The 26,962-nt window shown below is 42.8% G+C and overlaps 1 protein-coding gene across 1 annotated transcript; it reads left to right on the top strand.

Moving 5' to 3' along the window:
• The first annotated feature begins 3,336 nt into the window (after nucleotides 1-3,336).
• LOC120933117 (beta-4C adrenergic receptor-like) lies at nucleotides 3,337-5,318 on the top strand. The gene has a single exon (XM_040346122.1). The coding sequence runs from the start codon at nucleotides 3,457-3,459 to the stop codon at nucleotides 4,687-4,689; it is 1,233 nt and encodes a 410-aa protein (XP_040202056.1). The 5' UTR covers nucleotides 3,337-3,456; the 3' UTR covers nucleotides 4,690-5,318.
• Nucleotides 5,319-26,962: the final 21,644 nt, after the last annotated feature.

Raw genomic sequence — 26,962 nt, 5'->3', positions numbered from 1 at the left:
GACCACTGACCAGACTACACTGACCAGACCACACTGACCAGACCACACTGACTAGACTACACTGACTGACCAGACCACACTGACCAGACCACACTGACCAGTGACCAGACTACACTGACCTGTGACCTGACTACACTGACCTGTGACCTGACTACACTGACCAGTGACCTGACTACACTGACCTGTGACCTGACTACACTGACCTGTAACCTGACTACACTGACCTAAATACACAATCACTGACCTGACCTACATACACAATCACTGACCAACATACACTAACACTGGGTGACCTACCTCAGCCGTGGTACAGATGCAGCCAGGACTCGAGGAGGTTCAGGAGCCAAGGAGGAAAGGAGAGCCGATGAGCGATGAGGCGAGCTGGGATGTGGGGTTCAGCGCTGTCAGGGCCAATGTGCCTGGGGTGACCGTGACCCTGTACATATCAATATCGCCCTCAGGAGCCGAGGAGGAGAGCCGCATCATGGTGCGCCAGGCGGCATTGTAATTCCCGCCTTCTGAGCTTGCAGCGCCTATGAGGGACGTCACACGTCCCGCGGTCCCGGATTGGACGAGTGGGACGTCCATCATAGGTGCTGCAGGTTTCAGAAGGCGGGATCTGCTGTGTCTCTTCAGGCAAACTTCGGGTCCCTGTTCGGCGGCGCTCGGGGCTACTAATGATCTTCGGCATGCCCGAGACTCGGGGCTTTTCGACTGCATATTCGGGGCATAATAGAAGACTTTTTAGATGAATTAGAGCAGAAACTGCGTGCCAGGCCTTCTCATCCACATGAGTACCTGACCTCATAAATGCACTTCTGGAAGAATGGTCAAACATTCCCATAGACACACTCCTAAACCTTGTGGACAGCCTTCCTAGAAGAGTTGAAGCTGTTATAGCTGCAAGTAGTGGGCCAACTTAATATTGCACTACAGACTAATGTAGTGCACACGATCGGTTCGTCTGATGAAAATGGTCCGATGGACCGTTTTCATCAGACGAATCGATCGTGTGTGGGCCCCATCATTTTTTTTTCCCATCGGTGAAAAATCTTAGAACCCGTTTTAAAATTATCTGATGGTTAAAAAAACGACAGAAAAAATGATCGTCTGTGGGCAAGTCCATCGTTTAAAAATACACGCATGCTCAGAATCAAGTCGACGCATGCTTGGAAGCATTGAACTTCATTTTTCTCAGCACGTCGTTGTGTTTGACTAAGCATTGTTCATCAATGTGAAACGCGTCAGCTCTATTACCCCACTGTTTGCTGTTTTTTTGCTTTTGTAGTGTTTTTTACTAGAATAAAAGGCACAGCTTTTTTACTTTTCATTGGAGTGCGGCTGTCCATAATTCCTCTTCTTCCATTTATGCTCTGTGCATTGCCTGCACCCACCGGGTTTTGAGCCATCCATTTACCACTGAGGTGTATTCATCTGGAGCGGCGGTTTTCTCTTTCTATTGTTGTGTTTTACGTCACCGCGTTTTGACATGAACAGATTTTTAACTGATGGTGTGTAGGCAAGACTGATGAAAGTCAGCTTCATCGGATATCTGATGAAAAAATCCATCGGTCCGTTTTCATCGGATGAAACGATCGTGTGTACAGGGCATAAGACTGAGATGCCATTAAAGTTCATGTGCGTGTAAAGGCAGGTGTCCCAATACTTTTGGTAATATAGTGTGTGTATATATATATATATATATATATATATATATATATATATATATATGTATATATATATATGTATGTATATATATATATATATACATTTTTTTTTTGGGGGAGGGGGTAATGAAAAGAAAACAAATGTAGCATGTGCAAAAAATTAAAACATTTTCCCCAGAGGGCAGGTGATGGATTCAATCTCCATTTTGTTATGTACAATGTTTGCTAACTAATATGCACATGATAAATAATTGTGCAAATATAGCACAACATATAATAAAGCTACAGCCATTTTATTTCCCAGGGTTTTTGCTTTAATATATATATATATATATATATATATATATATATATATATATATATATATATATATATATATATATATATATATATATATATATGTATGTATATATTTTTTGGCACACATTAAAAAAAAATTCTATTCATTTTTTTTTTTTTAGATTGACAGTATATATATATATATATATATATATATATATATATATATATATATATATATATATATATATTTTTTTTTTTTTGTTTTTTTGTTTTTTGTTTCTTTTTTTTTCTAAAAGCAAAGACCATGAAAAATAAAATTGGTTGTAGCTTTATTATATGTCATGCTATATTTGCACAATTATTTATCATTCATGCATATTATCAAACACTGTACATAACAATATTGAGATTGGATCGACCACCTGCCCTCTGGGGCAATTTGTTTAATATTTTGCACACGTTACATTTGTTTTCTTTTCATTACTCCCCCCAAAAAAACAAATAATATATATATATATATGTATATATAGATCTATATACATATATATGGATACAGATCTATAAATATCTATCTATATATATATATATATATATATATATATATATATATATATATATATATAGATATATATATATAGATATATATATATATATATATATATATATATATATATATATATATATATATATATATATATATATCTATATCTATCTATCTATCTATCTATCTATCTATCTATATATCTATCTATATATAGATATATATAGATATAGATATATACTGTATATATACAAAAAATGAATAGAAAAAAATGTAATGTGTGCAAAAAAAGTCACCCCAACGATCAGGTGGTTAATCCAAATCTCTGTTGTGTTATGTACGGTATTCGGAGATCAGGTCTCGTTGAGGGAGACTAGTAGAGAATGATTTCGGGTGTGCTGGATAGATGAGCTCCATCCCAGACATTGCTATCCTTCCTCTGTAGATCGGACTTCACCTAGGATTAGAGTGCTATCTCCAAGATTAGAGTGCTATGTCTGTGATCAGAGTGCTATCTCTGAGGTTATTGTGTTATCTCTGTGATCAGAGTGCTACCTCTGAGATTAGAGTGTTATCTCTGAGATTAGAGTGTAATCTCTGTGATCAGAGTGCTATGTATGTGATTAGAGTGTTATCTCTGTGATTAGAGTGCTATGCCTGTGATTAGAGTGCTACCTCTGAGATTAGAGTGCTATCTCTGCAGCCCAGGCTCCGTCCTCCTCCTCCTCCTCCTCCCCTCGGTCTGGCGTTGCCCGGACTCAGCTGTCACTTTCGTGCAGCCCCGCCTCTCCCCTCATCCCGGCAGAGTGAAGTCCTCTGCTCAGTCCGCCGCTCTCACCAGTTGCTCGCTCGCTGTCTGACATGGCACAGCGCTCCGACTCCTCCACGGGGCTGCAGAGAGCTCTGCTGGCCCCTGTGTGTGGCCCCCACCAGGACTGAGAGCCGGAGCAGCTGTAAGGAGCCACCATGTCCCTGTGCCCGGGGGACAGCTTGAACGAGACTGCCCTGAGCAACCGCAACAGCAACTATGAGCTGACTCCATCCCAGAAGTGGCTGATGGGCGCAGCCTTGACCTTGATGATCCTGCTCATTGTGGTTGGGAACTCTTTGGTGATCATAGCCATAGCCAAGACTCCCAGGCTGCAAACCATGACCAACGTCTTTATCACCTCCTTGGCCTGCGCTGACCTCATTATGGGCGTTTTAGTGGTGCCACCAGGTGCCACCCTCCTAGTCACCGGCAACTGGCTCTACGGCATCGTGGTATGCGAACTGTGGACCTCGGTGGACGTCCTGTGCGTGACAGCCAGCATAGAGACCTTGTGCGTGATAGCCGTGGACAGATACATCGCCATCACCTCGCCATTGAAGTACGAGATGCTGGTGACCAAAGCAAGAGCCAGGTTGATCGTTTGTTTCGTGTGGGCCATTTCCGCCTTGATATCGTTCTTGCCCATCATGATGCACTGGTGGAGGGATAACAAAAACATCATAGCCACGAATTGCTACGATGACCCCAAATGCTGCGACTTTGTTACCAACATGCCTTACGCCATTGTGTCTTCCACCATGTCCTTTTACGTCCCTTTGGTCATCATGATCTTTGTGTACGCAAGGGTCTTCATAGTGGCCAGTCGGCAGGTCAACTTGATAGAAAAGGACAAAGTAAGGTTCAACGGGACCCCCGTGCCCTCCACCAAAAACAAAAGGACTTCGAAAAGGAGGCCCTCGGGGTTGTTGGCCATCAAAGAACACAAAGCACTAAAGACTTTGGGCTTCATCATGGGGGTCTTCACCCTTTGCTGGCTGCCCTTCTTCGTGGCCAACATCATCAAGGTGTTTTGCACTTCGTTAATAGACGACAGCGTCTTCTTGTTTTTGAACTGGTTGGGTTACATTAACTCAGGGCTTAACCCCATCATCTACTGCAGGAGCCCGGATTTCAGGAAGGCGTTTACAAAGCTGCTTTGCTGCAATCGGCTGGCCGACCGCAAACTGCGCGCGTTATCCAAGGACGCTAAACGCAATCAATACTCCTCAAGCAATCAGCTGGACTGCGATGGCCTCAAACACCTCGGCGACGCCGAAATGGGCAACGGCAGCCTGAGTAGCAGTAGCCGGTGTAGTAGCCGGACTGAGGAGACTAGTCTGAAAAACAGTAACGGACATCCCCACCAACCTAATCAGTCCAACGTGTAAGCCACTGAACGGAGCCTTCATTCCGCCGAGCCCTTTGCCGTACGGCATTCGTGGCCGTAGGGATTACCTGTTTTTCATTTTTTTCGACAAAGGAGTACTTACTGTTTTTTGTGAGTCCCAAATGTTCTAAGTCTAAGGATTCACTGTGATCAAATTGACACTACAGTATAGAAGAGCTGTTTTAAGTGTTTACTTGATACTCCTCTTGGGTAAATCCAACAATAGTTTCTCTTTATAGGCTTTATATGTCTTTTATACCGTATTTGTCTGACTACTACTATACCATGGTGAACATGTATGTAATATTAGCAGGGTTTTTTCTAGGAAATTAAAATGTTTCTCAACGGAAATTATTCTAATTTTCTAGAAAATGTTACACTGGCCATACACGGGGTGATCTTGCGTCTCTTATGACCAAACGTTTTTTTACGCCAATCTCGATGTTGAGTCATTCATAATGAGTGTTGACTTACCAAGTATTGGATAAAGGAATCTGATCTGCTAGAAAATCAATGACTTGGGTTTGCAGGTCATGTAAAGTGCTGTCAGTTGGACAGTTGTGTTTTGGATAGCTATAAAAAAATCAAAAATTTCCTTCTTAAAAAAAAAAAAAAAAAGATACAAGTCAAGTGAAATGTTAAGCAATCCTGTTATTTACAAAGCAAGACCTTAGTGTTGTAGAGCAGGCTAAAGCGATTTACAAAACATTTGAATGTGTATTAAAACGAAAGCTGCCCTTGTTTTTTTTTTTTAAAGCTTTACGACTGTTGATCGCAACACGAGCGCAGGACAGGACTTCACTGGCTGCATGCTTGCTTCAGACCTGTGACTTGCTATTTAAGCTGGAAGCAGAGCCTGCACCTGTAGCCTAGGTTCACACTAGAGCTGCTGCTTAATCATGCATTTTCAGTGCATTTCTATGGGTTTTTATGTGCTTTTTTATGCGTTTATTAGGTTGTGAATCACAAAATAATGCCAGAAAGCACATACATGCATTTTTCCCATTAAAGTCTACGAGGGGCCAAAAGGGCACGTCATAGCATTAAAAAAAAGCACCTGCACCTTTTCACAAACTTTATTGCACTGTATTGCATTGATGTGAACGGCCACCATAGAGAATAACGTGATTTCCATGGTTGTGCCCTGCAAATCGCACTAGTGTGAACAGGGGAAGTCAGCTTACCGATTCGTAGATGGGATAGTTGCATTTGTTTTATTTTTTAACCTTTCTTTCTTTTATTTTCACCTGGTGATCCTGCCAGTGAGGCTCCATGCACACTAGCTTAAAAAAACACACCTAGCAGCAGCTTATGAGCATTTTCTTTTTCTAGAAGCAAATCGTGTTTCCCTATGTGTCCATGCACGCATTTTTTAAGCTTCAGCCTCTAGGATCAGACAAAAACGATTTTTTTGGGGGGGTTTTGGGAGCGATTTGCCAGCAGAAACTAAAACTCAACACTCCTAACTACTGCTAAAAGCTAGCACAAAAATGCCATTTTGAGAGTTTTTCATGCAGCATTTTTGTTGCATTTCTTTTAGCTTATAGTGTGCATGAAACTTAGGGCTCAGGCACACTGCAGCTCAAAAAAAAAGCTTTTTTTACAGGCATTTGAGCTTTTATTTCAGCTTGAAGATTGTGCTTTTGTGCACATTTTTATTGAGCTTCTCCTTTGAGCTTTTTTGAGCATAAGGCTCCGTTCACCCCTAGGCGTTTTTGGGCGTTTTTTCTGCTTTAAGCCTTAGCTCTAAAAACACCCAACAAGACAAATCCCATTCATTTCCATGGCCCCTGCTCACATCTGAGTGTTTTGTCATCTGAAGCAAAATGCTTGAAGCTCAAAAAAGTACAGGAGCTTCTTTTTTTTGGCAGATTACAGGTGTTTTCTGCTTTTTACATTGGTGACCTTTTTGACCTGCCTGAAAACAAAACGCCTAGGTGTGAACAGAGCATAAGCGTTTTGTTTTGTTTTTTTCCACAAAGGGCTCATGCACGCTGCAGCTCAAATGAGCTCAAAGAAGCAGCTCCTACAGGCTTTTGAGCTTTTATTTTTTCTGCCTAGAAACTCCCCTCCATGTTAGTCAATGTGTCCATACACACTATGGCCCAGATTCTCGTAGGGCGGCGTAAATATAAGCGGGCGTAGCGTATCGTAGTTACGCTACGCCGCCGCAACTTAGAGAGGCAAGTGCTGTATTCACAAAGCACTTGCATCTAAAGTTACGTCAGCGTAGCGTAAATGTGCCGGCGTAAGCGCGCCTAAATCAAATGAGGAACAGGGGGGCGTGTTTTATGTAAATTAATCATGACCCCACGTAAATGACGCTTTTTTCGAACGGCGCATGCTCAGTATCACGTCGAATTTTCAAATTAAATTATGCCCGCTCAATGCCTAGTCGACGTGAACGTAACTTACGTCCAGCCCCATTCACGGACGACATACGCAAACGACGTAAAACACCCCTGCTTTATGAGGGGTAACTTTACGCCGGCGTATGTCTTACATAAACGATGTATCTTGCTACGCCGGGTGCACGTACGTTCGTGAATCTGCGTATCTAGCTAATTTGCATATTCGATGCGGAAATCTACGGAAGCGCCACCTAGCAGCCAGCGTAAATATGCAACTAAGATACGACGGCGTAAGAGACTTACGCCGCTCGTATCTTAGCCGAATTTATGCGTAACTGATTCTAAGAATCAGCCGCATAGATACGACGGCTCTCATTCGGACTTACGACGGCGTACATGGCAATACGCCGTCGTAAGTCGTTTGAGAATCTGGGCCTATGGCTTTTTCAGGCATATGCACCAACAAGCAGAAAAGAAACCCACCAAACTTGCATTTTTGAGAGTGACCCAAAAAGCTCAAAGAAGCTTGAAAAAGCGCAAAAAAGTTTGTTCCAGCTTTTTTCTGTTTTGTTTATACAGTGGTTAAGAAAATTCTATCCAGGAGGGTTGTGGTTGAGACAAACTATTTACCACTGACACTTACAACTTACCTTTATGCCAAAAGGAAAGTTACCACAACCAATGATTGGTAAGCTGCAATATATTACCTTTTTGGTTTTAATACCACTTTAGGTGTTTGTTTTTTTTGTGCTGCATGGCAACGTTTGCTCCTTTCTCGACATAGGCGAGCATGACATTATGCATGCATGTGCAGATTAGAAGGGGCTCTAAATTGGTGGTTTAGATCACCAATGTTTTTGCAGCTTACCAATTCTTAGATGTGATGGCTGCATTTGTTTTCTTTTTTAGGCTTTCTTTCCTTTATTTTCACCTGGTGATCCTGCCAGAAAGTCTGTGCTTTTTTTAACAGAATAAGCTGTCCTGGATATGTAGCACTTAAGGAGTTGAGGCAACAACCCATTTACCACGGACAGGGGTGCTTACATTTATTTTATTTATTTATGTAAAACCTTCATCCCAAAAGGAACAGAACTCTTAGACCCGGTTCACACTGGGGCGACACGACAGGTGGCTCAGCCGCCTAACGTGTCGCATCCCATTCAATGCAATGGAACCGTTCTAATAGGAGCGACGCAAGTCGCTCCGACTCAGAAAAAGGTTCCTGTACGACTTCGGGGGCGGCTCGGGGCGACCTGCATTGACTTCTATACAGAGGACGCCTTGCAGAGTCGCCCCCGAAGTCGTGCCGCTGCAGTGTGAACCGGCTCTTACTGTAACTGAGTGTTGGCTGAAGTTTGGCTTCCATTTGTTAGTGTATCTAAATCTTCTAGTACATCTAAGGCTCCATTCACACCAATGAGTTTTTTTATTGCTTTTTGCAGAAACTCAGCACATTATTTTTTAGAATGGGTTCCTATGAAACCCATTCGCATCAATGCATTTTTGTGCCTTTTTCGGAAAGGGTCAGAGACTTTTTTAAACACAAAACTGTTTTTTTTTCTTTTGCTTTTTTTGGTTCAATAGACTTCAAGCTGCAGAAAAGCATGTAGGGTGTTTTAACCACGATTTGCATTTTGCATTTTTAAATCTGCCCAATATCAAACCCCCTCCAAAAAAAAAAATGCAAATTGCGGCAAGACCGCAATAATAGCGCTGTAAAAAAAAAACGCAAAAAGCAACATGCATAGGTGTGAAGGGAGCCTAAAACTCTGAGACTGGTTCACACTTATGGGAATCGCATGTGGTTTTCCCCACATTCAATTCGCATGGCGGGAGAGTGTGGACGGCTCTCAATGGAGCAGGTTCACAGATCTCCAGGGCGGCCGCGGAGTGCACAGCAGAAGAGTCCTGTGCGTCTTTGGCTCCATCTCAGGTCCGAGTTGAGGCAAAAATTCTGACCTCATTCAGACTGAAACAGAGAACAGGGACGCACCAGATCCCCTGCTGTGCCCCGCACCACACATAGTGTGAACCCAGCCTGACATACTGACAATGCTGCTGTCCAAAGGTGCCCCCCTGTGCTCCTTCATCCAGAGTGGAGGGTACTCTAATACAAGAGGTGTATTACTGGGCAGATCACCAAGTGAAAGCAGAAGGAAAAAGTCTAAAGCCTCGTACACACGACCGAGGAACTCGACGGGCGAAAAACACATTGTTTTACTCGTCGAGTTCCTTGTTAGGCTGTCGAGAAACTCGACAAGGCAAGTTTCTCCATTCCCGTCGAGGAAAAAGAAGACATGCTCTCTTTTTGGCTCGACAGGGATCCTCGACAGTTTCCTCGTAGAAAAATGTACACACGACCGGTTTCCTCGGCAAAAAAAAAATCCCAGCAAGTTTCTTGCTGGTTTTTGCAGAGAAACTCGGTCGTGTGTACGAGGCCTAACAGAAGAAAACTAAGGCATTCACCACATCTAATGATTGATAAGCTACAATATGTTAATTTTTTTGTTTAAATTCAGTCTACCATTGGCAAGAAAAGTCAGCCTGCCCTCCAATGAGCCATTGCCCATGCCCAGCACCCTGCGGATAGTTATTTAACATGGCAGCACGTTGTTTAGAGAATTTATTTTACATTGTAACATTAACCTGGACAGCCTGGGCTTTATTCGGGTAGAGAACTCCTGCAGATCCCATTGCGCTTGGCGTTTTGTGACAGGTTCTCTTTAAATCGTTTCATTTACCAAATACTGGATGTGCAATCAGGCCCAATGATTCCCCCGTGTATGGCGAGCATTTCTGTATGCACTTTCTAGGGATGCTAATATAGGAATACACAGCAGTATTTTCCGGTAAATCGGATATGTTGTCGCTTAAGGTCATGAGTGATTTGTAAGCCATAAATCTGGTGCTGTGTTTCCCCTGTCCCCTTTTTCTGGGAACTGCCCCATAGGGAGACACTGTTTTGCGTCAAGCCGCCTAACCTGTTTATTTTGAATGAAGCGTCCAGTCATTATGCGCTGGTATGTTAATAGTTAAATTTCTGTATCCTTGCCTTTGAGCTAGGGAACCCTTGGAAAGTGAATGAAGCCGCTTGTTTGGAAGGCAGCGGCGAGGCTGCAGAGTAAAACAGCACCAGATGAGCAGCAATTCCGCCGGGACTGGTTTATAAAGACTGGAGGGGACGAAGAATGGGGGGGGGGGGGGGGGGGGGTGTTGCCTGCAGCCACCAATCAGGTGCCAGCTGTCTGCGTCTAATTCAAAGAAGAAAGATGACTGCTGTAACCGGATTGGTTTATGCCATCAACGCCATCACTTTCCTGCAGAATTTATAAATCCTTTCCCATTGCATTTTGCACACATTTTGCTTGAATAAGCCATGAATTACAGCATTACATGTAAGTGATCTTATATAAAGTGTACCTGTCCCCTGTACAAACTCTATCTTAGACACTGACCATAGATGTTGCAATCAAGTTGTACAATCTCCTTAAGTTTATGAAAGCTTAACAATTTGTGGGTCTACTTAAACAAGCCAATTACTTTGGCATGTATTTATGAAAAAAAAAAAAGGGGAATGGAGAAAAATAGAATGTTCTCAAGCTATAGTTGTTGCAAATTGAATGTTATATGTTAAAAAAAAAAGAAAAAAAAAGATGTGAATGGGGAAAATACTGCATTGTGACAACTAGATGGAGCCGAGGAGCACACTTTGTTTCTATGATACTCAACTCCATCTAGTGGTCATAATTCAATACTTTCCCCTTTCAAACTGTTTTATTTTAAATGAAAAGAGGAAACACTGCATCATGGCCACTAGAGGGAGCTGAGGGGCATACTTAAAACGGGGGTTCACCCTTAGAGGGCACTTTTTCCCCTTAGCTTCCTGCTCGTTTTCTCTAGGGGAATCAGCTATTTGTATTAAAATATGTGCAGTACTTACCCGTTTTCGAGCTGCATCTTCTTCCGTCGCTTCCGGGTATGGGCTTCGGGAATGGGCGTTCCTTCTTGATTGACAGTCTTCCGAGAGGCTTCCGACGGTCGCATCCATCGCGTCACGATTTTCCGAAAGAAGCCGAACGTCAGTGCGCAGGCGCAGTATAGAGCCGCACCGACGTTCGGCTTCTTTCGGCTACGAGTGACGCGATGGATGCGACCGTCGGAAGCCTCTCGGAAGAATGTCAATCAAGAAGGAACGCCCGCTCCCGAAGACCCATACCCGGAAGCGACGGAAGAAGATGCAGCTCGAAAACGGGTAAGTACTGCACATATTTTAATACAAATAGCCGATTCCCCTAGACCGAACGAGCAGGAATCTAGGGGAAGAAATATTTTTTTTATAGAAATGGGTGAACTCCCGCTTTAAAGGGGTTGTAAAGGTTCATTTTTATTTTCTAAATAGGTTCCTTTAAGCTAGTGCATTGTTGGTTCACTATCCTTTTCTTTTGATTTCCCTTATAAATGTTTTTTTTTCTTCGTCTGAATTTCTCACTTCCTGTTCCTCCTCAGTAAGCTGTTCTGGTTGACTAACCCCCAGCCAGAACGGCTCGGATGATGGGGGCAAGCTTACTAAGGAGGAACAGGAAGTGAGAAATTTAGACAAAGAAAAAAATCATTTAGAAGGGAAATGGAAGGAAGAGGTAAGTGAACCAACAATGCGCTAGCTTAAAGGAACCTATTTAGAAAATAAAAAACAAACCTTTACAACCCCTTTAATTCTTATGATGCTTAGCTTCCTCTAGTGCAGTGGTTCTCAACCTGGGGGTCGGGACCCCCTCGGGGGTCGAATGATGATTTGCCACCCACTCAGCCTTTTTGCAGGTGCCCATCTAGTTTACGGCATGGCTGAGAGGCAGAGACTAAAGATCAGCTGACTGGTGAGGAATGTGAAGTGGGAGGGGCTGGAGGAGACCCTATCTCCTGATTTCGGCATAGGTGTCACTGCTACGAGACACAATGAGTAACTACCTGTGATTAGAGTTGCCATTAAATATCCCCACTACAGTTCTCAGATCAGCAGATGACCTTGATCAAGAGCACCTAAGTTGGCTGATCAGAACTCCCCCAGCGCTGCCACTCATCCCATCCCCCCCTCCCACCAAGGAGTAAGAGAATACATGGAAGGGAGAGGAAAAGAGGGGGGGGGGGGACAAAGAAAAAGGGAAAGAACAAATAAGAAAGATGGCTAGAGAGAGGAATGGGGAAAAAAACAAGACATTAGGATAGAGAGAGATAAAAGGGAAAGAAAAGAACAAATAGAGTGGTACAACCTAAAATGTACCATAAGGGGTTTTAATATTGTACAAGTGGAAGGGAGCGCTAAATGTCCGTGGGCTAGGGGCGCAAATTATTTGTCTTACCTTAGGTGCTGACAACCCACGCTATGAAAATATTTATTTTTCTGTTAGGGGTCCCCACAACTTGGGAAATTTTATGAAGGGGTCACGACACTAGAAAGGTTGAGAACCACTGCTCTAGTGGCCATAATGCAGTGTTTTCCCTTTTCATTTAAAATAAAACAGTTTGAAAGGGGGAAGTATTGCATTATGACCACTAGATGGAGCTGAGGAGAATACTTATTTCCTATGATACTCCACTCCCTCTAGTGGCCATAATTCAGTGTTTCCCCCCTTTCATTTAAAATAAAACATTTTATTTCAAATGAAATTTAATTGAAGATTTATAACAAAACAACCTGCAACTGCAGGTGGTATAGGTACAGAAATACAGAAAAACACGAGAGGTAGCCTCGCTTTATAAAGCATTATCTAGCATGACGCGTCAAAGACGCATCTTAATGTGATAGGTGCATTAATGGCTGACCATTATCTAAAATTCAAAAGTTGCAAAGCACTAAATCTAAATGAGCCCTTAATGATTTAACTCTTCAGTACCTCCAAAAACGTCAATATCATCCCTGACAATACTGCCCCCTGTTGAGTACAAGTGACAGGTGCACTTTCCATTTTATTCAGGTCGATCTGATGGGGCAGCATGTGATGTATGTATATAGCTTTGTATGTATTGGATCTTCATGGTAAGCAGCATGTTCACAATTGAGTGGCATTTTTTTTCTCCATTATAGGGAATTTCAGCGAGTAAAGTGCAATGATTGTCGCCCACATAACGTCCTGGACATGCTTACACAAACACGCACATACGTGTACAGCATTGCAAAGTGTAATTCATGTATAAATTGTATAAAAAGGAAGAATGTATAGAAATTAAATATCTAAATTATGTATATACTGTATTAATGGAGTAAATATCTAACAGAACTATTTTTATATATGTAATTAAAGGTGTACAATGGCACAGTGAAACGGTGTGTAACGCGTGGAATGCGCGAGAAAATTGTAAATGTGTTTCTAATGATATGAGAGTGTGAAAGGGTGGGGGTGGGATGATACCTGATTGAAGGTGACGGAGGGTGTGGGGGATGGGGCTCGTTCTTCCTCTTCTTCCTCTTTATCTGTGCCCCACCCCATAATTTACAGGGAAGGTAAGGACGACACGGCTAATTAGATCTCTACTGCTGGGAGGTACTGACAGTTATCCTGTGATCATCACATACAACACATTTACTAAAACTGGAGAGTGCAAAATCTGGTGCAGCTCTGCATAGTAACCAATCAGCTTCTAACTTCAGTTTGTTCAAATAAAGTAAATGTAAACGATCACCTTGTAAAAAAAAAAAAAAAAATATTCAGTTTAAAAAAGAAATGAAAGGCAAAACATTTGTATGTAGATGTATAAAAAAATATAAATAAATACCTTTTCTTCCCTTTTTTTATAAATGATCACATTCCCTCTGTTCTGAGCTGCATACAAGCTGGGGGAGGAGAAGCAGCGCACTGAGCTTCCTGGCGAATGGCTGTGCAGAGGGGGTGTGTCAGGACAAGTCTGATCATTGGAGGAGAGCATACTGAGTTCCCAGCAGGGCCGATCCTAGGCAGGGTGCACAGGGTGCATTGCACCCAGGCGCCTGCAGAGGTGGGGGCGCGGAACATCTAACAGACTCTTTAACAGAAGCCCTCTATGTGTCCATCACAGAGGCCCCTCTCCAGGTCCCAATACTCTGCTTCTCTTCCTGTATTTTGTTTATTGTTAAGAGATCATGTAAGGATCACAGGGTAATGAAGACTTCTTAGGGGAGCATCTCTGTGGTTGAGTCATTGCCATAGAAACATTTGTAAAGGGGAGGAGTTAGTAAAATGACGACGCCCATGTGGGGTCGCCAGAAATATTTCTGCACCCAGGCGTCTGTGACCCTAGGATCAGCCCTGGTTCCCAGCACAGCTAGATAACTGACACCGGTGTGTTTTCCTGCTTAGTGTGGTCAGTTTTTAAGAGGAAAGCAAATGTACTGGCAGGAACACCAGGGATTTCACACAAAAAATCAATCAAACAGAACAGGATACTTTCTCATACAAGTACATGGTACAGTAGGCACCCAACAGAAATATGAAATGTTGGGGCGACAAACACTTTAGACTTTGACAATAAAGCCTGGAAGCGGATTGGTTTCTATGCAGAGCTGCACCAGATTTTGCACTCCAGTTTTATTAACCACTTAAGACCCGGACCATTATGTAGGTAAAAGACCAGGCCCCTTTTTGCGATTCGGCACTGCGTCGCTTTAACTTAACTGCGCGGTCGTGCGATGTGACTCCCAAACCCAATTGGCGTCCTTTTTTTCCCACAAATAGAGCTTTCTTTTGGTGGTATTTGATCACCTCTGCGGTTTTTATTTTTTGCGCTATAAACAAAAATAGAGCGAAAATTTTGAAAAAAAAATCTATATTTTTTACTTTTTGCTGTAATAAATATCCCCCCAAAATATATATAAAAAAAGTTATTTTTTCTCAGTTTAGGCCGATATGTATTCTTCTACATATTTTTGGTAAAAAAAATCACAATAAATCGTTTATTGATTGGTTTGCGCAAAAGTTATAGCGTTTACAAAATAGGGGATAGTTTTATTGCATTTTTATTAATAATTTTTTTTTTTACTAGTAATGGTGGCGATCAGCGATTTTTTTCGTAACTGCGACATTATGGCGGACACATTTTTGGGACCATTGTCATTTTCACAGCGAAAAGTGCTATAAAAATGCACTGATTACTGTGAAAATTACAATGGCAGTAAAAAGGTTAACCACTAGGGGGCGCTAAAGGGGTTAAATGTGTCCTATTGTGTGTTTCTTACTGTAGGGGGGCGGGGCTGGACATATGACGTCACTGATCGTCGTTCCCTATGACAGGGAACAGATGATCAGTGACAAGCCACAGAGAAGAACGGGGAAGTTTTGTTTACACACACCTCTCCCCGTTCTTCAGCTCCTGTGACCCGATCGCGGGTCACCGGTGGTGGTCGGGTCCCGCGGGCGCAGAGCTTCGGACCGGGTCGCGAGCGTGGCCGTGCGTGCGCGACCCACGGCTGGGCACTTAAAGGGCAACGTACCTGTACGTGCTTGTGCCCAGCCGTGCCATTCTGCCGACGTATATAGGCGTTAGGCGGTCCTTAAGTGGTTAAATCTCCACCATTGATTTTCATGCTGACAAATGATTAAAGCAGGACTAAAGTAATTTTTTTTCATTCATGTTGGATAGAGTGAGGGAGGGTTATAACCCCTATCATTGTCCTATTAGGGAGATTTTCCTTCACTTCTTGTCTCATATCCAAAACAGGAAGTGATAGGGAATCCCTGCAAAATGAGGGAATCCCAGAACTAGTGTCCTCAATGGAGGATGCCCCCTCTATTCCTGTTCTGGTGACAACCCAAAATTTGAGGTCATCCTTCACTTTCACTTACAATGATAACAGTAAACAGGAGAAGATTTCATTTTCATTTTAAAAATGAGATTTGAATTCTCTGCATATCAGTGAGATGGAATTAGCCGTGTAGCTCTGGGTTTAGGACCCAATTACACCTTTCTGTTGTTACATATTTTAGGGTCCATTCACACCATGGGGTTGATTTACTAAAGGGAAATAGGCTGTGCATTTGCAAAGTTGCTTCAGAGCTTAGTGAGTGAGAATACCCAATTAAAAGAATACCCAAGAAAAAAAACAAAAACAGCATTTTTGCTTGCACATGATTGGATGATGTAAGTCAGCAGAGCTTCTGCTCATTTACTAAGCTCTGGAGCAACTGCATAATCTATTTTCCCTTAGTAAATCGATCCTCATATGTGTTGAGCAGTGCTAGACAGGTAGGGGCAGATCCTGGTACCTTTGCGCCGGGCGCAGCGTATCTAAGATACGCTACGCCGCCGTAACTTATCTTTTTTTTTTTTAATCCACAAAGAATCCGCGCCGTAAGTTACGGCGGTGTAGTGTATCTCTCGCGGCGTAAGGGCGCGGAATTCAAATGGATCTAATGGGGGCGTGTTTTATGTTAATACGTCGTGACCCGACGTAAACAACGTTTTTTTGGAACTGCACATGCGCCATCCCTGGGGGTATCCCAGTGCGCATGCTCGAAATTAAACCGGAACCAGCTAATGCTTACGACGGTGACGTCATTCTACGCAAATTCCTATTCGTGAACGACTTACGCAAACGACGTAAAAAATTCAAAATTGTACGCGGGAAGGACGGCCATACTTAACATTGAGTACGCCTCATATAAAAAATGAGCCGAACGAAAAAGCCGAACGAAAACGACGTAAACAAATGCGCCGGCCGGACGTACGTTCGTGGATCGCCGTAAATAGCTAATTTGCATTCCCCACGCGGATTTCGACGGAAACGCCACCTAGCGGCCGCCGAAAAATTGCATCTAAGATCCGATGGCGTACGAAGACGTACGCCTGTCGGATCTAGCCGAGATGCCGTCGTATCTTGTTTTGAGGATTCAAAACAAAGATACGACGCAGGAATTTTGAAGATACGCCGGCGTAATTTCTTTGTGGATCTGCCTCGTAATGTATATCAGTCCTATTGCCTCGTACACACGATCGGTTTTCCCGGCGGTCAAAAGTCCGCCAGGAAAACCGAGTACCTGCTTGGTTGCTTTTCCTGTGTACACGCGGCCGGTTTTCCCGACAGGAAAACTGCCATGGCAGCTTTGGTTGGGAAAACTGGCCGTGTGTATGCTCCACTGCAGTGTTTCCCATAGGAAAACTGCAGAGCAAAAAAACGCAGAGAATCGCGGCGGGAAAAAAGAGAACAAGTTCTCATTTTTTTGCTCGCAGTTTTCCTGTCGGCCGGTTTTCCTGACCAAAAGCAAACATGCCAGTTTTCCCATCGGGAAAACCGATCGTGTGTACGAGGCATTAGTGTTCAATTCACACCCCTGCGCTGCAGCAGCAGTGTGCGCTGAAAAAGTCAAACACGGTGCATTTTACCCAGAACTGTGATGCATAAAGGCAAATGAAATGTCAGTAAAAAAAGAAAAAGCAAACTGTGATACGTCATTACAAGGTATCGCACACCAGTGGCTGCCTCAGGTGTGAATCGCCCCTTAAGATCTAAGTTGAAGTTTATTCTGGTAATATTTTGCCTTCCCTGGTTCCTCCCTTCCCTACCATCAGCATCCTAATGACATTTTTCAAACCTTTTTTATTTCCATAACCTACATTATTTTAGCCCCATTGCCTGTATCACTGGGTCTATGTTCTTCTCTAGGCAATGTAGGCAGATCATGGCTGGTGGGAGCGTCGCATTTATCATGCATTTTTCATGTGTTTATATGGGTGTTTTTAAGTGTTTTTTTAGCCTAGGCATTTGTTTATTATTTATTATCATCTGTTTCATCATTTGTTGCTATGTTTTTCATCCGCTTTTATTTATTCTTTATGATTTTTTACTTTTTTTTGTAAGGGGTTAAAGGTTATATTTAGAGTTTGGGTATAATTCATTTTATTTATTATTTGAGTACATTTTTTGTTCGTTTTTTTATATATCCCTAGTGCAGACAGTTCGGACGGGAAACATATTAACCTTTCAATATATTGTTCGTTCGGCATAACATTTTCAAACTTGTCCTTCATTTTTTCTGCTCAAAAATGTCCCAACGATTATCGATTTTGTGCCCATTAACTGTCCGAAAAACGATTGAACTGTCTAAACGACTGAATTTTGGACGATTTTTCGTATAGTGTATGGCCAGCGTTAGACTGGTCATACATGGTTGAATATCGAAAGAATTTTCTGCCACCATTCATTTCAAAATTCAACCAACCAAGCCTTTAATTTCACCTCGTGTTGCTACATAAAATAATTTTCGTGGCTAGGAATCTTCTTTTCTTTCCGGGAATTTTCTTTTCTTGCACATGCGCATTTCTTTTTCGATTACATTTCTCATACGATTCTCTCGTCATTCATTTTCAAAACATTTCCAACATGTCCGATTACTCAAATTTGATGACTGCACGAAAATCGGCTGTTGCTGCAGCCCAGTACCGGTGCAAATTTTGAATAAAAATACGTAGATAAGATTTTTCAAAAGAAAATTCGACCCTTGTATGGTCTGCCTAAGTATGGCCTCAGGCCTCGTACACACGACCTTTTTCCTCGACAGAATCCATCAAGAAACTTGGTGGCAGAGCTTTTTTTGCCGAGGAAAACGGTCGTGTGTATGTTTTTCATCGAGAAAACTGTCGAGGAACTCGATGAGAAAAAAAGAGAACAAGTTCTCTTTTTCCTCGTCGGGAGTCTCAATTTCCTCGTCGTGTTCCTCGTCGGGCTGGTTTTCGACAAGAAACACGTTCGTGTGTATGCTTAGAAACCTGCGCATGCTCAGAATAAAGTATGAGACGGGAGCACACCTTCGGTAAAATTAGTGTTCATAATGGAGATAGCACATTTGTCACGCTGCGCATTTAAATCATCTTTAGAATAGGACAAAAATTATAAATAATGTTCTTCTTTTGCAGCTGATATTCACACAGAGTTCTGACTAACTTTTTCTAACATTTTTCATGATGATCTCATGAATATTTTGGAATAATTTATCTAGCCCGAAAATATATATTTTTTTTAAAATACAGATCTTCATTTGTAATTCTTATTTAATTATTATTTAATTTCGAGTCATCTCCATGGTTTTTTTTTGGTTGTCAGGTTACCACCATTGTAACATTAGTGTTTGGTCTTATCTGATCTGTCCCTTTATAATTAGACCTTTAGTAGTTTTATTAAAGTTAACCTGCCTACTCACAAGCTACATTTTTGGTTTGAGGAAAAACACATAGACAAGTATGAACTGTAAACAAAAAATTACCATTTATTCTGGTAAAGAATATAAATAAAATAAATACAAGGCAGCACTGAATAACCTGCTGCCATTTGTGCACTTGTGTGTGGACGCTAAAATTGGGACATTGAGAAGCACATACAGGAGGGAGCCCAATCTGGACCTGGACTCCCAGAGGTCAGGAACAGCAGCAGGTCAGATATATGTCCCAAGGTTGTGCTACTACAGCAGGCTGCCTTCTGTCAGACCACCTTGAAGCAAGGCCATCACTTCTTGGTCTTCCTGGTAGCCTTCCCTGCAGCCTTCCTTGCTGCCTTCTCTGCAGCCTGCTCTGCAACCTTCTCTGCAGCCTTCCTTCTCCGCTTGGCTGGAGCCTCTGCCTCTGGAGGTGTACTCGTACCAGGAGGAGGAGAATAAGGTGGAGGAGAAGAAGGAGGAGGAGAAGAAGGTGGAGGAGAAGAAGGAGGAGGAGAAGAAGGAGGAGGAGAAGAAGGTGGAGGAGAAGAAGAAGGAGGAGAAGGAGGAGGAGAAGAAGGAGAAGAAGGAAGAGGAGTAAAAGAAGGTGGAGGAGAAGAAGGTGGAGGAGAAGAAGGAGGAGGAGGAGAAGAAGGTGGAGGAGGTTGAGAATAAGAAGGTGGAGGAAGAGGGGGAGGTTGAGAAGAAGAAGGTGGAGGAGGAGGTTGAGAATAAGCTGGTGGTGGAGGATGGCCGTGGCTACAAATGACCGTGTCCTGAGTAAGTAGCCCCCTCACCCCCTTATTCACCGAACTTACTAGAAGTGGCTCAAATAAGAGACGTTGGTCCTCGGTCATTTGGCTAATTTTGGCCATTACGAGGGTGCCATACCCCTCTTCAGGAGTGGTTGGCTGCTGGAGGGTGGCCTGTGCCTCTCTAATCAGGGCCAGTGCTGCCTCGCTCACCCTCATATCCCTCCTGGCCCTTCTTGTAGGAGGGCGGATGGGAGGCACCAGGCACCTTGTGCTGCCACTTGGCCCTGCCACCTCCTCTGTGCACTCACTCCTGCCTGACACTTTCCAGACCCTCATCCTGGCTGATGACCTCCTGTGTTTAAAAAAGGGACAGTTTGAGATTTGGGTTCAAAAATCACACACACTTTTCAGCGCATGACTGTTGCAAATTGATTGAATATAAATAGAAAAGACAATCATTCTGACCCCAGCAGTTTGCATTCTTTTCTCCTCAACTTATTCGGCCACTACTGACTATTGATATGGAAAACACTTTTAGATCAAACATTAGGTATTTTTTTACATATTAACCTCTATTTCCCATCATTTTTTTCCCCCAAAAAATAAATTTAAAATACTATACCTGGCTCCAGACAGCCAAATCAGTTTTTTTCCTCCAGGATGGAAGGCTCATCTTGCTCCTGAGAGGGCTCACCTTGAGAAGGATCAGCTTGGCTGCAGGGAAGGCTGGAGCTTTTTCTTGTGCTTTTTCTGGAGGGTTGTCTGGGGGAAAGGCTGGAAAGTGATTCCCTTGTTTCAAGGTGGTCATCCAGAAAGGACATTCTGCTGTTGTACCACAACTTCGGGACATATACCATCCCTGCTTATGCTCCCGACCTCTGAGAAGCCAGGACCATGTTGCGCGCAGTCCTGTATGTGCCTCTCAAGGTCCCAATTTTAGTCTCCAGCTGTTCAGCTGTTACATGGGGCATCTTTGTGTGCACAAATGGGAGCAGGCTATTCAGTGCTGCTGTCCTTAATTCTTTATTTCTGTGGTTGGGGTCTTTTGTCGCCCAAAGAACGGGCTGCTCCCTTAGCCTATCAATGAATTCCGCCAGGAACTCCCTCTCATGAAATGGATTCATATTTTCTGCCAGACAATCCCCATATAGCCCTTAAATCTCTTAGCAGTATAGGCCACTCATGTCCCATGTTCAAAACATACCTTCGTCCACACGTTCGTCGTTCTAACGTCTTCCTCCGCACACCGATCGTATGTACGTCACATGTGTGTTAAGCTTTATATACACTACGCATGCATGACACTCCGCACACGTCACCCGCCCATGACGTTCTTACTCGATGTTTCCCCGCTCCTTCTCTTTCGGCGCGCAAACGACATGGCGGAATTAGATGAGCAGGTGTGTGATACTCGGCCAAGTTCGTCTAAACACGATGTCATGTCGGAATTAGATGAGCAGGTGTCTGATAATCGGCCAAGTTCATCAGAAAACGACGACATGGCGGAATTAGATGAGCAGGTGTCTGATATTAGGCCAAGTTCATCAGAAAACGACGATATAGCGGAATCAGATGAGCAGGTGTCTGTAATGAGGCCTAGATCATCCAGAAAAGCCGACGTGGCGGTATCACATGAGCAGGTGTCTCCAATTCGGCCTAGATTATCCAGAAAATACAACATGGTGGAAGCAGATGAGCAGGTGTCTGTACTTATAAATTCGTCTAACGACGACACAACAAGCCCAGGGCCTGATGAGGAAACGTTAGAAACGCGGAGCAGATATAAGGCATCTAACATGTCCTACGCGGAAATGGTGGACATCTTACAAAAGTCTGATTACGACGCCAAGCATGGGCCCTATACCCACCCTAATTTAAGGAAGGCCAAAATTATGGACAAAATGCAAAGAAGTCTGGATCGTCATTTTTGGGTGAAACGATCGAAGGAACAGCTCATAAAGAGGTGGTCAGACCTCAAACTGAGGGACCCGAAACAATTAAGAAGCATTAAGAGAATGCTTGGAAAAAGTAAGTACTTCTCCTGTGTCCCTATATCATTATTGTTTTCCAGAACTTGCATGTTGCTCCATGTTGATGCTTTTGCATATAGGACCTTAGAAAATAACGGTCTTTTCAGACACATTCGTTCGTCCACTACATACGATGTTTTCAGAAGATACAGGGTTAACTTAATTTATCTAGGCTTGATTATATTCCAAAAATATCTTTAAATAGGTGTCTAGCTGATGTGTTTGTAACTAGAATTCAAATCAAAATTAGATCAGTCTAAAGGAGAGGACACTCCACAGCTTTTTACACATCTGCACTCAAGAGCACTAGTGTGTGCCACCAGAACAACCTTTTTAGAGTGACCCACACAGGTGCTCCTGTGCATTTTTGGGGTGTCTACATGTGTGAAACGTGTCCCAAAAAGGTGATTATTCTGCTTGTAACTGCCCAAACAGACACTTGTACCCCACTTCCAAGCAATGTTTAATATTACTATTTTTGCACTCAAATATGTGTGTGCTAAGTGTACTTTTTGTTTCATTCTCATAGGGGACAGAAGACTGGGAGGATACCACTCCTCCGAGCCAGAAAAAAACAGACCTCGCAAGGAGCCCTCACCTCAGCGCCCTCCTCGCAAGGAGCCCACACCTCAGCGCCCTCCTCGCAAGGAGCCCACACCTCACCGCCCACCCAGACCTCAGGATGTGGAGGAAGGAGAAGTGTTTGAAATTACTACAACAGGTCAGTATCTGTCACCACAGCTTCAGGTAATACGAGCTGTAGGCCTGCAGATGTTTAATACTTTTTATTTTTTTTAGGGGATGATTATGTGCCAGAAGAAAGGCCTCGATCCTCCCATTCCAAGACCCAAAATCTACTCCTACAAATAAAGGTGTGCAGTAGGGAGATGTCTGAAATCAAGCAAAAAATGGCCTTTATTGATAAAAGCTTGAAGGACATAATCAAGGACTTGGGGGAAAAAAAAAAAAAACAGTTTGGGTTCCCAGTTTTTCCCCCAAATTTTTTAAGCTTTTCTTTCAAGCCAAAATTTGAGGATGCACACAGTGGGTCAACATGTGCTATCTGCCATCTCGGGATATCTGTGTCCATGCTTTGTGGGTGCAACCCCTTCCTCGCTACTCAAGTAGGTGAAAGGAAGAAGGGGTTGCACCCACAAAACACGTCCATTGATCACCCATGATGGCAGATAGCACATGTTGACCCTAAAAAGACTGTGTGCATCCTCAAAATTTGGCTTGTCCAGGGGTGCCAATCGTACTATAGGCAGGTAGACAATTTAAAAAAAAAATTAAATGTCTGCGTTATTGCCTAGAAGTTTACATTGTTAGATTTTGTGCTATATATTATTCTGTTTTTATTTTTCGAAAAAAAAAAAAAAATGCCAGTTTATGGCAACTAAAAAATAAAATAAAAAATTACACAAATACTTGAGAAAGACCATGTGTGTGAATATGCATCAAGTACAATTTGGGTCAAAGCAACAAGAAAGTGTGTCTTGTTTTTTTTAAATAACCTAGAACTTTTGATATGTTTAGTTTTGGTGTTACCTGTGAAATGGTTGTTAGTTGATAATGAAAATACACTTGACACTACATGTAGTAGACTAGGAAAAATTAGGAGACAGCTAAAATAAACACAAGCGAGACATCAAAAATGTATTTGAAACAGATTTTTAGTGGTTTTGGCACAAAATGAAAAATTACACATTGGCTTGCATAGGAATGGCCCCCCTACCCATGAAATAATCAACATACTGATCCCAGACTGCACGGGCACTTTGGGGGGGGGCAAGCCAGTACGGGCAGGTTCTAGGCAAGTCCGGCCTCGGGCCCAACTGTGGTCATATAGGTAGGAGACTGTCTCCTTAAAAAAATGTGCAATATGCAGCAACAAAAAATAATGTAGTTCCATTTATACTCCGCCATATGCATTGCGGTTAAAAACAGGCGGAACCTGCTGGCCATTATCACGAATGCGTTCTCCACAGCTCTCCACACAGGGTTGAACACCCTGCTTTATGGGGAGAGGGTCCTTTGGGGGAATGGCCTCATTAAATGTGGTCCCAGGCCAAAGGTTTCATTAGCCAGAAACATGAAGGGGAGTCCCTCAACATTCTCTGCATCCGGTGGCAATGCAAGATCATCACTCTGGAGATGAAGAGCAAACTCCGTCTGCCTGAAGGCTCCCCCATCCGACATCCGGCCATTCTTCCCCACATCCACATAGAGGAATTTGTACTGTGCTGACATCACCGCCATCAGCACAATGCTATTAACCTCCCTGGCGGTATGATTATGTCTGGAATTTTGTACCAAAAGCGGTACAATTATTTTGCATGGAAATTTGGCGTTTTACATTGTAGGCCTGTAATTCTTAGGAATAACTCACTTAAATCTGTCCAAACAAGAGTCTAGTAGACATCCCGGGTATGATAAAGTTTGAAACACAAAATTATAATATAACAAATAACTATAAATAATTATAACAAATAATAATGTAATTATAATACAAATTATTCAATAATGTAATCAAATCAAAAACACTGAAATTTGCTCCGTTGCAGAATTGTCGCTGTCATTACTTTTATTTTTTTATGACGAATTTTCCCACAAATCGCTATCGCTCAATTCTGCAAGTGATTATAATTTATTATCGCTGTTTTCTAGCTGCGCTAAAATCACTTTTGACATAAAGGGATACTTTTGGTTGCTATGGACAATCTACAGTTTGCAGGCAGAAAGAACAGTTTTTATTTTATAAAAGTACATGGCGGGACACTGGGCAGACCACTAGGGACAAGGGGGGGTGGTGTATTTTTTACATACAGTACTGTAATCTGTAAGATTACAGTATACTGTATGTAATGTGTTTATTTACTTTTTTGAATTTGGCGTCGTTCTCCGCCCCGTGCGTCGTAACGTCGCAGAGAATGGAGATCGGCGGCACACAGGCACTGTGTGAATCGAGCGAGGACACACAGCGGGGAGGCATCGCAGGATCCAGGGACAAGGTAAGTAACTTGTACCTGTGGATGCTGCAAGGCGGCTCTGAGTCTGGTTTGGGGATACCGCTTTTGGTATAAAAAATTCACCCCGAGCCAGACTCGGGATTACTGCTAAGGAGGTTAAACCCCTTGTAATTGTAGAATTGGGAACCAGAATGGGGTGGTGGCACAATGCTGATGTGCTTCCCGTCAATGGCTCCACTGCGGTTGGGGACTTTCAACCACGTAGCAAACTGCGATGCCACAGTCTGCCATTCCTGTGGCGTGGACGGAAGCTGTGGAATCAAACCAAAAAAAAAAAAAATTAACTTTTGCACATAACATTGCAAGCAGGTTATACAAAGACATAATAATCATTCTAACATTTATTTTAATGAGCATTTTACACCAAAAATATAAGGCCCAATTATCACATTTCTCACCCCCTCTGATGGACCATTGTCAAAATTTTAGGGGGGGGGGAGCTAGATGAGTTTGGAACCTCTAAAAAAAAAAGGGTGAAGCTATACTTTATAACACATTTTAGGGGGGGGGGGGCTAGATGAGTTTGGAACCTCTAAAAAAAAAAAAAAAAAGGGTGAAGCTATACTTTATAACACATTTTAGGGGGGGGGGGGATAAAGCATTACAATGGATCTTACAAAATACATTAGGAAGTGACTAGGCTAGGTGTGTTTGGGCCCAGGTTAGAATGCTGGAGAGGTAAGTGAAGGGAAATATGCATGTAGGCCAAAAAAGGGACATTAAGAGCTTACAGCATGCATGGGGGCAAATGGGACATGCACAGCATATTACAATCATGGTAATTAGGGAAGGATGAAATAAATACAATACATTAGCATAAATTATAAACATTAAATGTGATATTAAAGGAGAAAACTTACCCTCATATAGTCATCCTGCAGAACCTGTATTATAGTAGAACAGGTATGCAGGATTATGAGGCCCAGAGCCCGTCGTGAACTTTAAGTCCTGAAGGCTTCTCCCAGTTGCCAGATAGCGTAACGTGGCAACTAGCCTCTGCTCAGCACTGATGGCTTTCCGCATAACGGTGTCCTACCTGGTGATATATGGCGACACCAAAGCCAAGAGGTGCTGAAAGACAGGATCAGACATCCTCAGAAAATTCCTGTAGTCATCAGGATTATTCTCCTGGATCTCCCACAGCAGAGGCTTATGAGAGAATCGGTTCCTACGGAGCAACCGATTCTTGGTCCATGAACGCCTCCTCACCCTGTTCATGGACTCGTCTAGGTCTAAAACAAGAAGACCAACACACATCGACTGCATAACACAAATTTGACGACGAGCAGGTGCCTGCATCATGGCTAGAAGCGAACGACTAATCAGAACGAACGCACTAAACAGACCGCACTGAAGAACAGCAAGTCCTATGAAGAACGACCTGAAAACCAAAAACTAGCGGACAGTAACGCACTGTAAAACAAATATGACCTGACCACATGTCCTGAAAGACAAGATACGAACCCACAAGCACAAACTGAACGGCAGAAAACGATCTGAAAGCACGAAGACTGAAAAGCACGAATCGTCACTCACCAAACTTTTACTAACACGCGGCAACACAAGATTAGCAAAAGCAGCCCCAAGGGTGGCACCAGTGGAATGGAACTTCCCCTTTATAGTGCCCAACAAGGAACTCGTCGAGGAAAACGATGTTTCGTTTACGACGAGTTCCTGAGTCGTGTGTACGAGGCCTCACACGGGTCAAATTCCAAAATAATTTTCTTTCCAAAATCTAAATTTTTGTTCAAATTTCGCACCATTAGTGGGCTGCAGCAAGGGCAGATTTTCATGCAGCCATTGAATTTGATTGATCGGGCATGTTGGAAATTTTCAATGATGGGAGAATCGTGTGACAAATATCATAAAATTAGCATGAGCGCAAAAAAAGAAAATTCCTCGAAAGAAAAGGAAATTCCCGGCCAGGAAAATTATTTTCTGTAGCAACACGAGA

This window comes from Rana temporaria, chromosome 3, assembly GCF_905171775.1.
Source record: "Rana temporaria chromosome 3, aRanTem1.1, whole genome shotgun sequence".
NCBI classification, from domain to species: Eukaryota; Metazoa; Chordata; class Amphibia; order Anura; family Ranidae; genus Rana; species Rana temporaria.
This window is presented reverse-complemented; position numbering and strand designations above follow the sequence as displayed.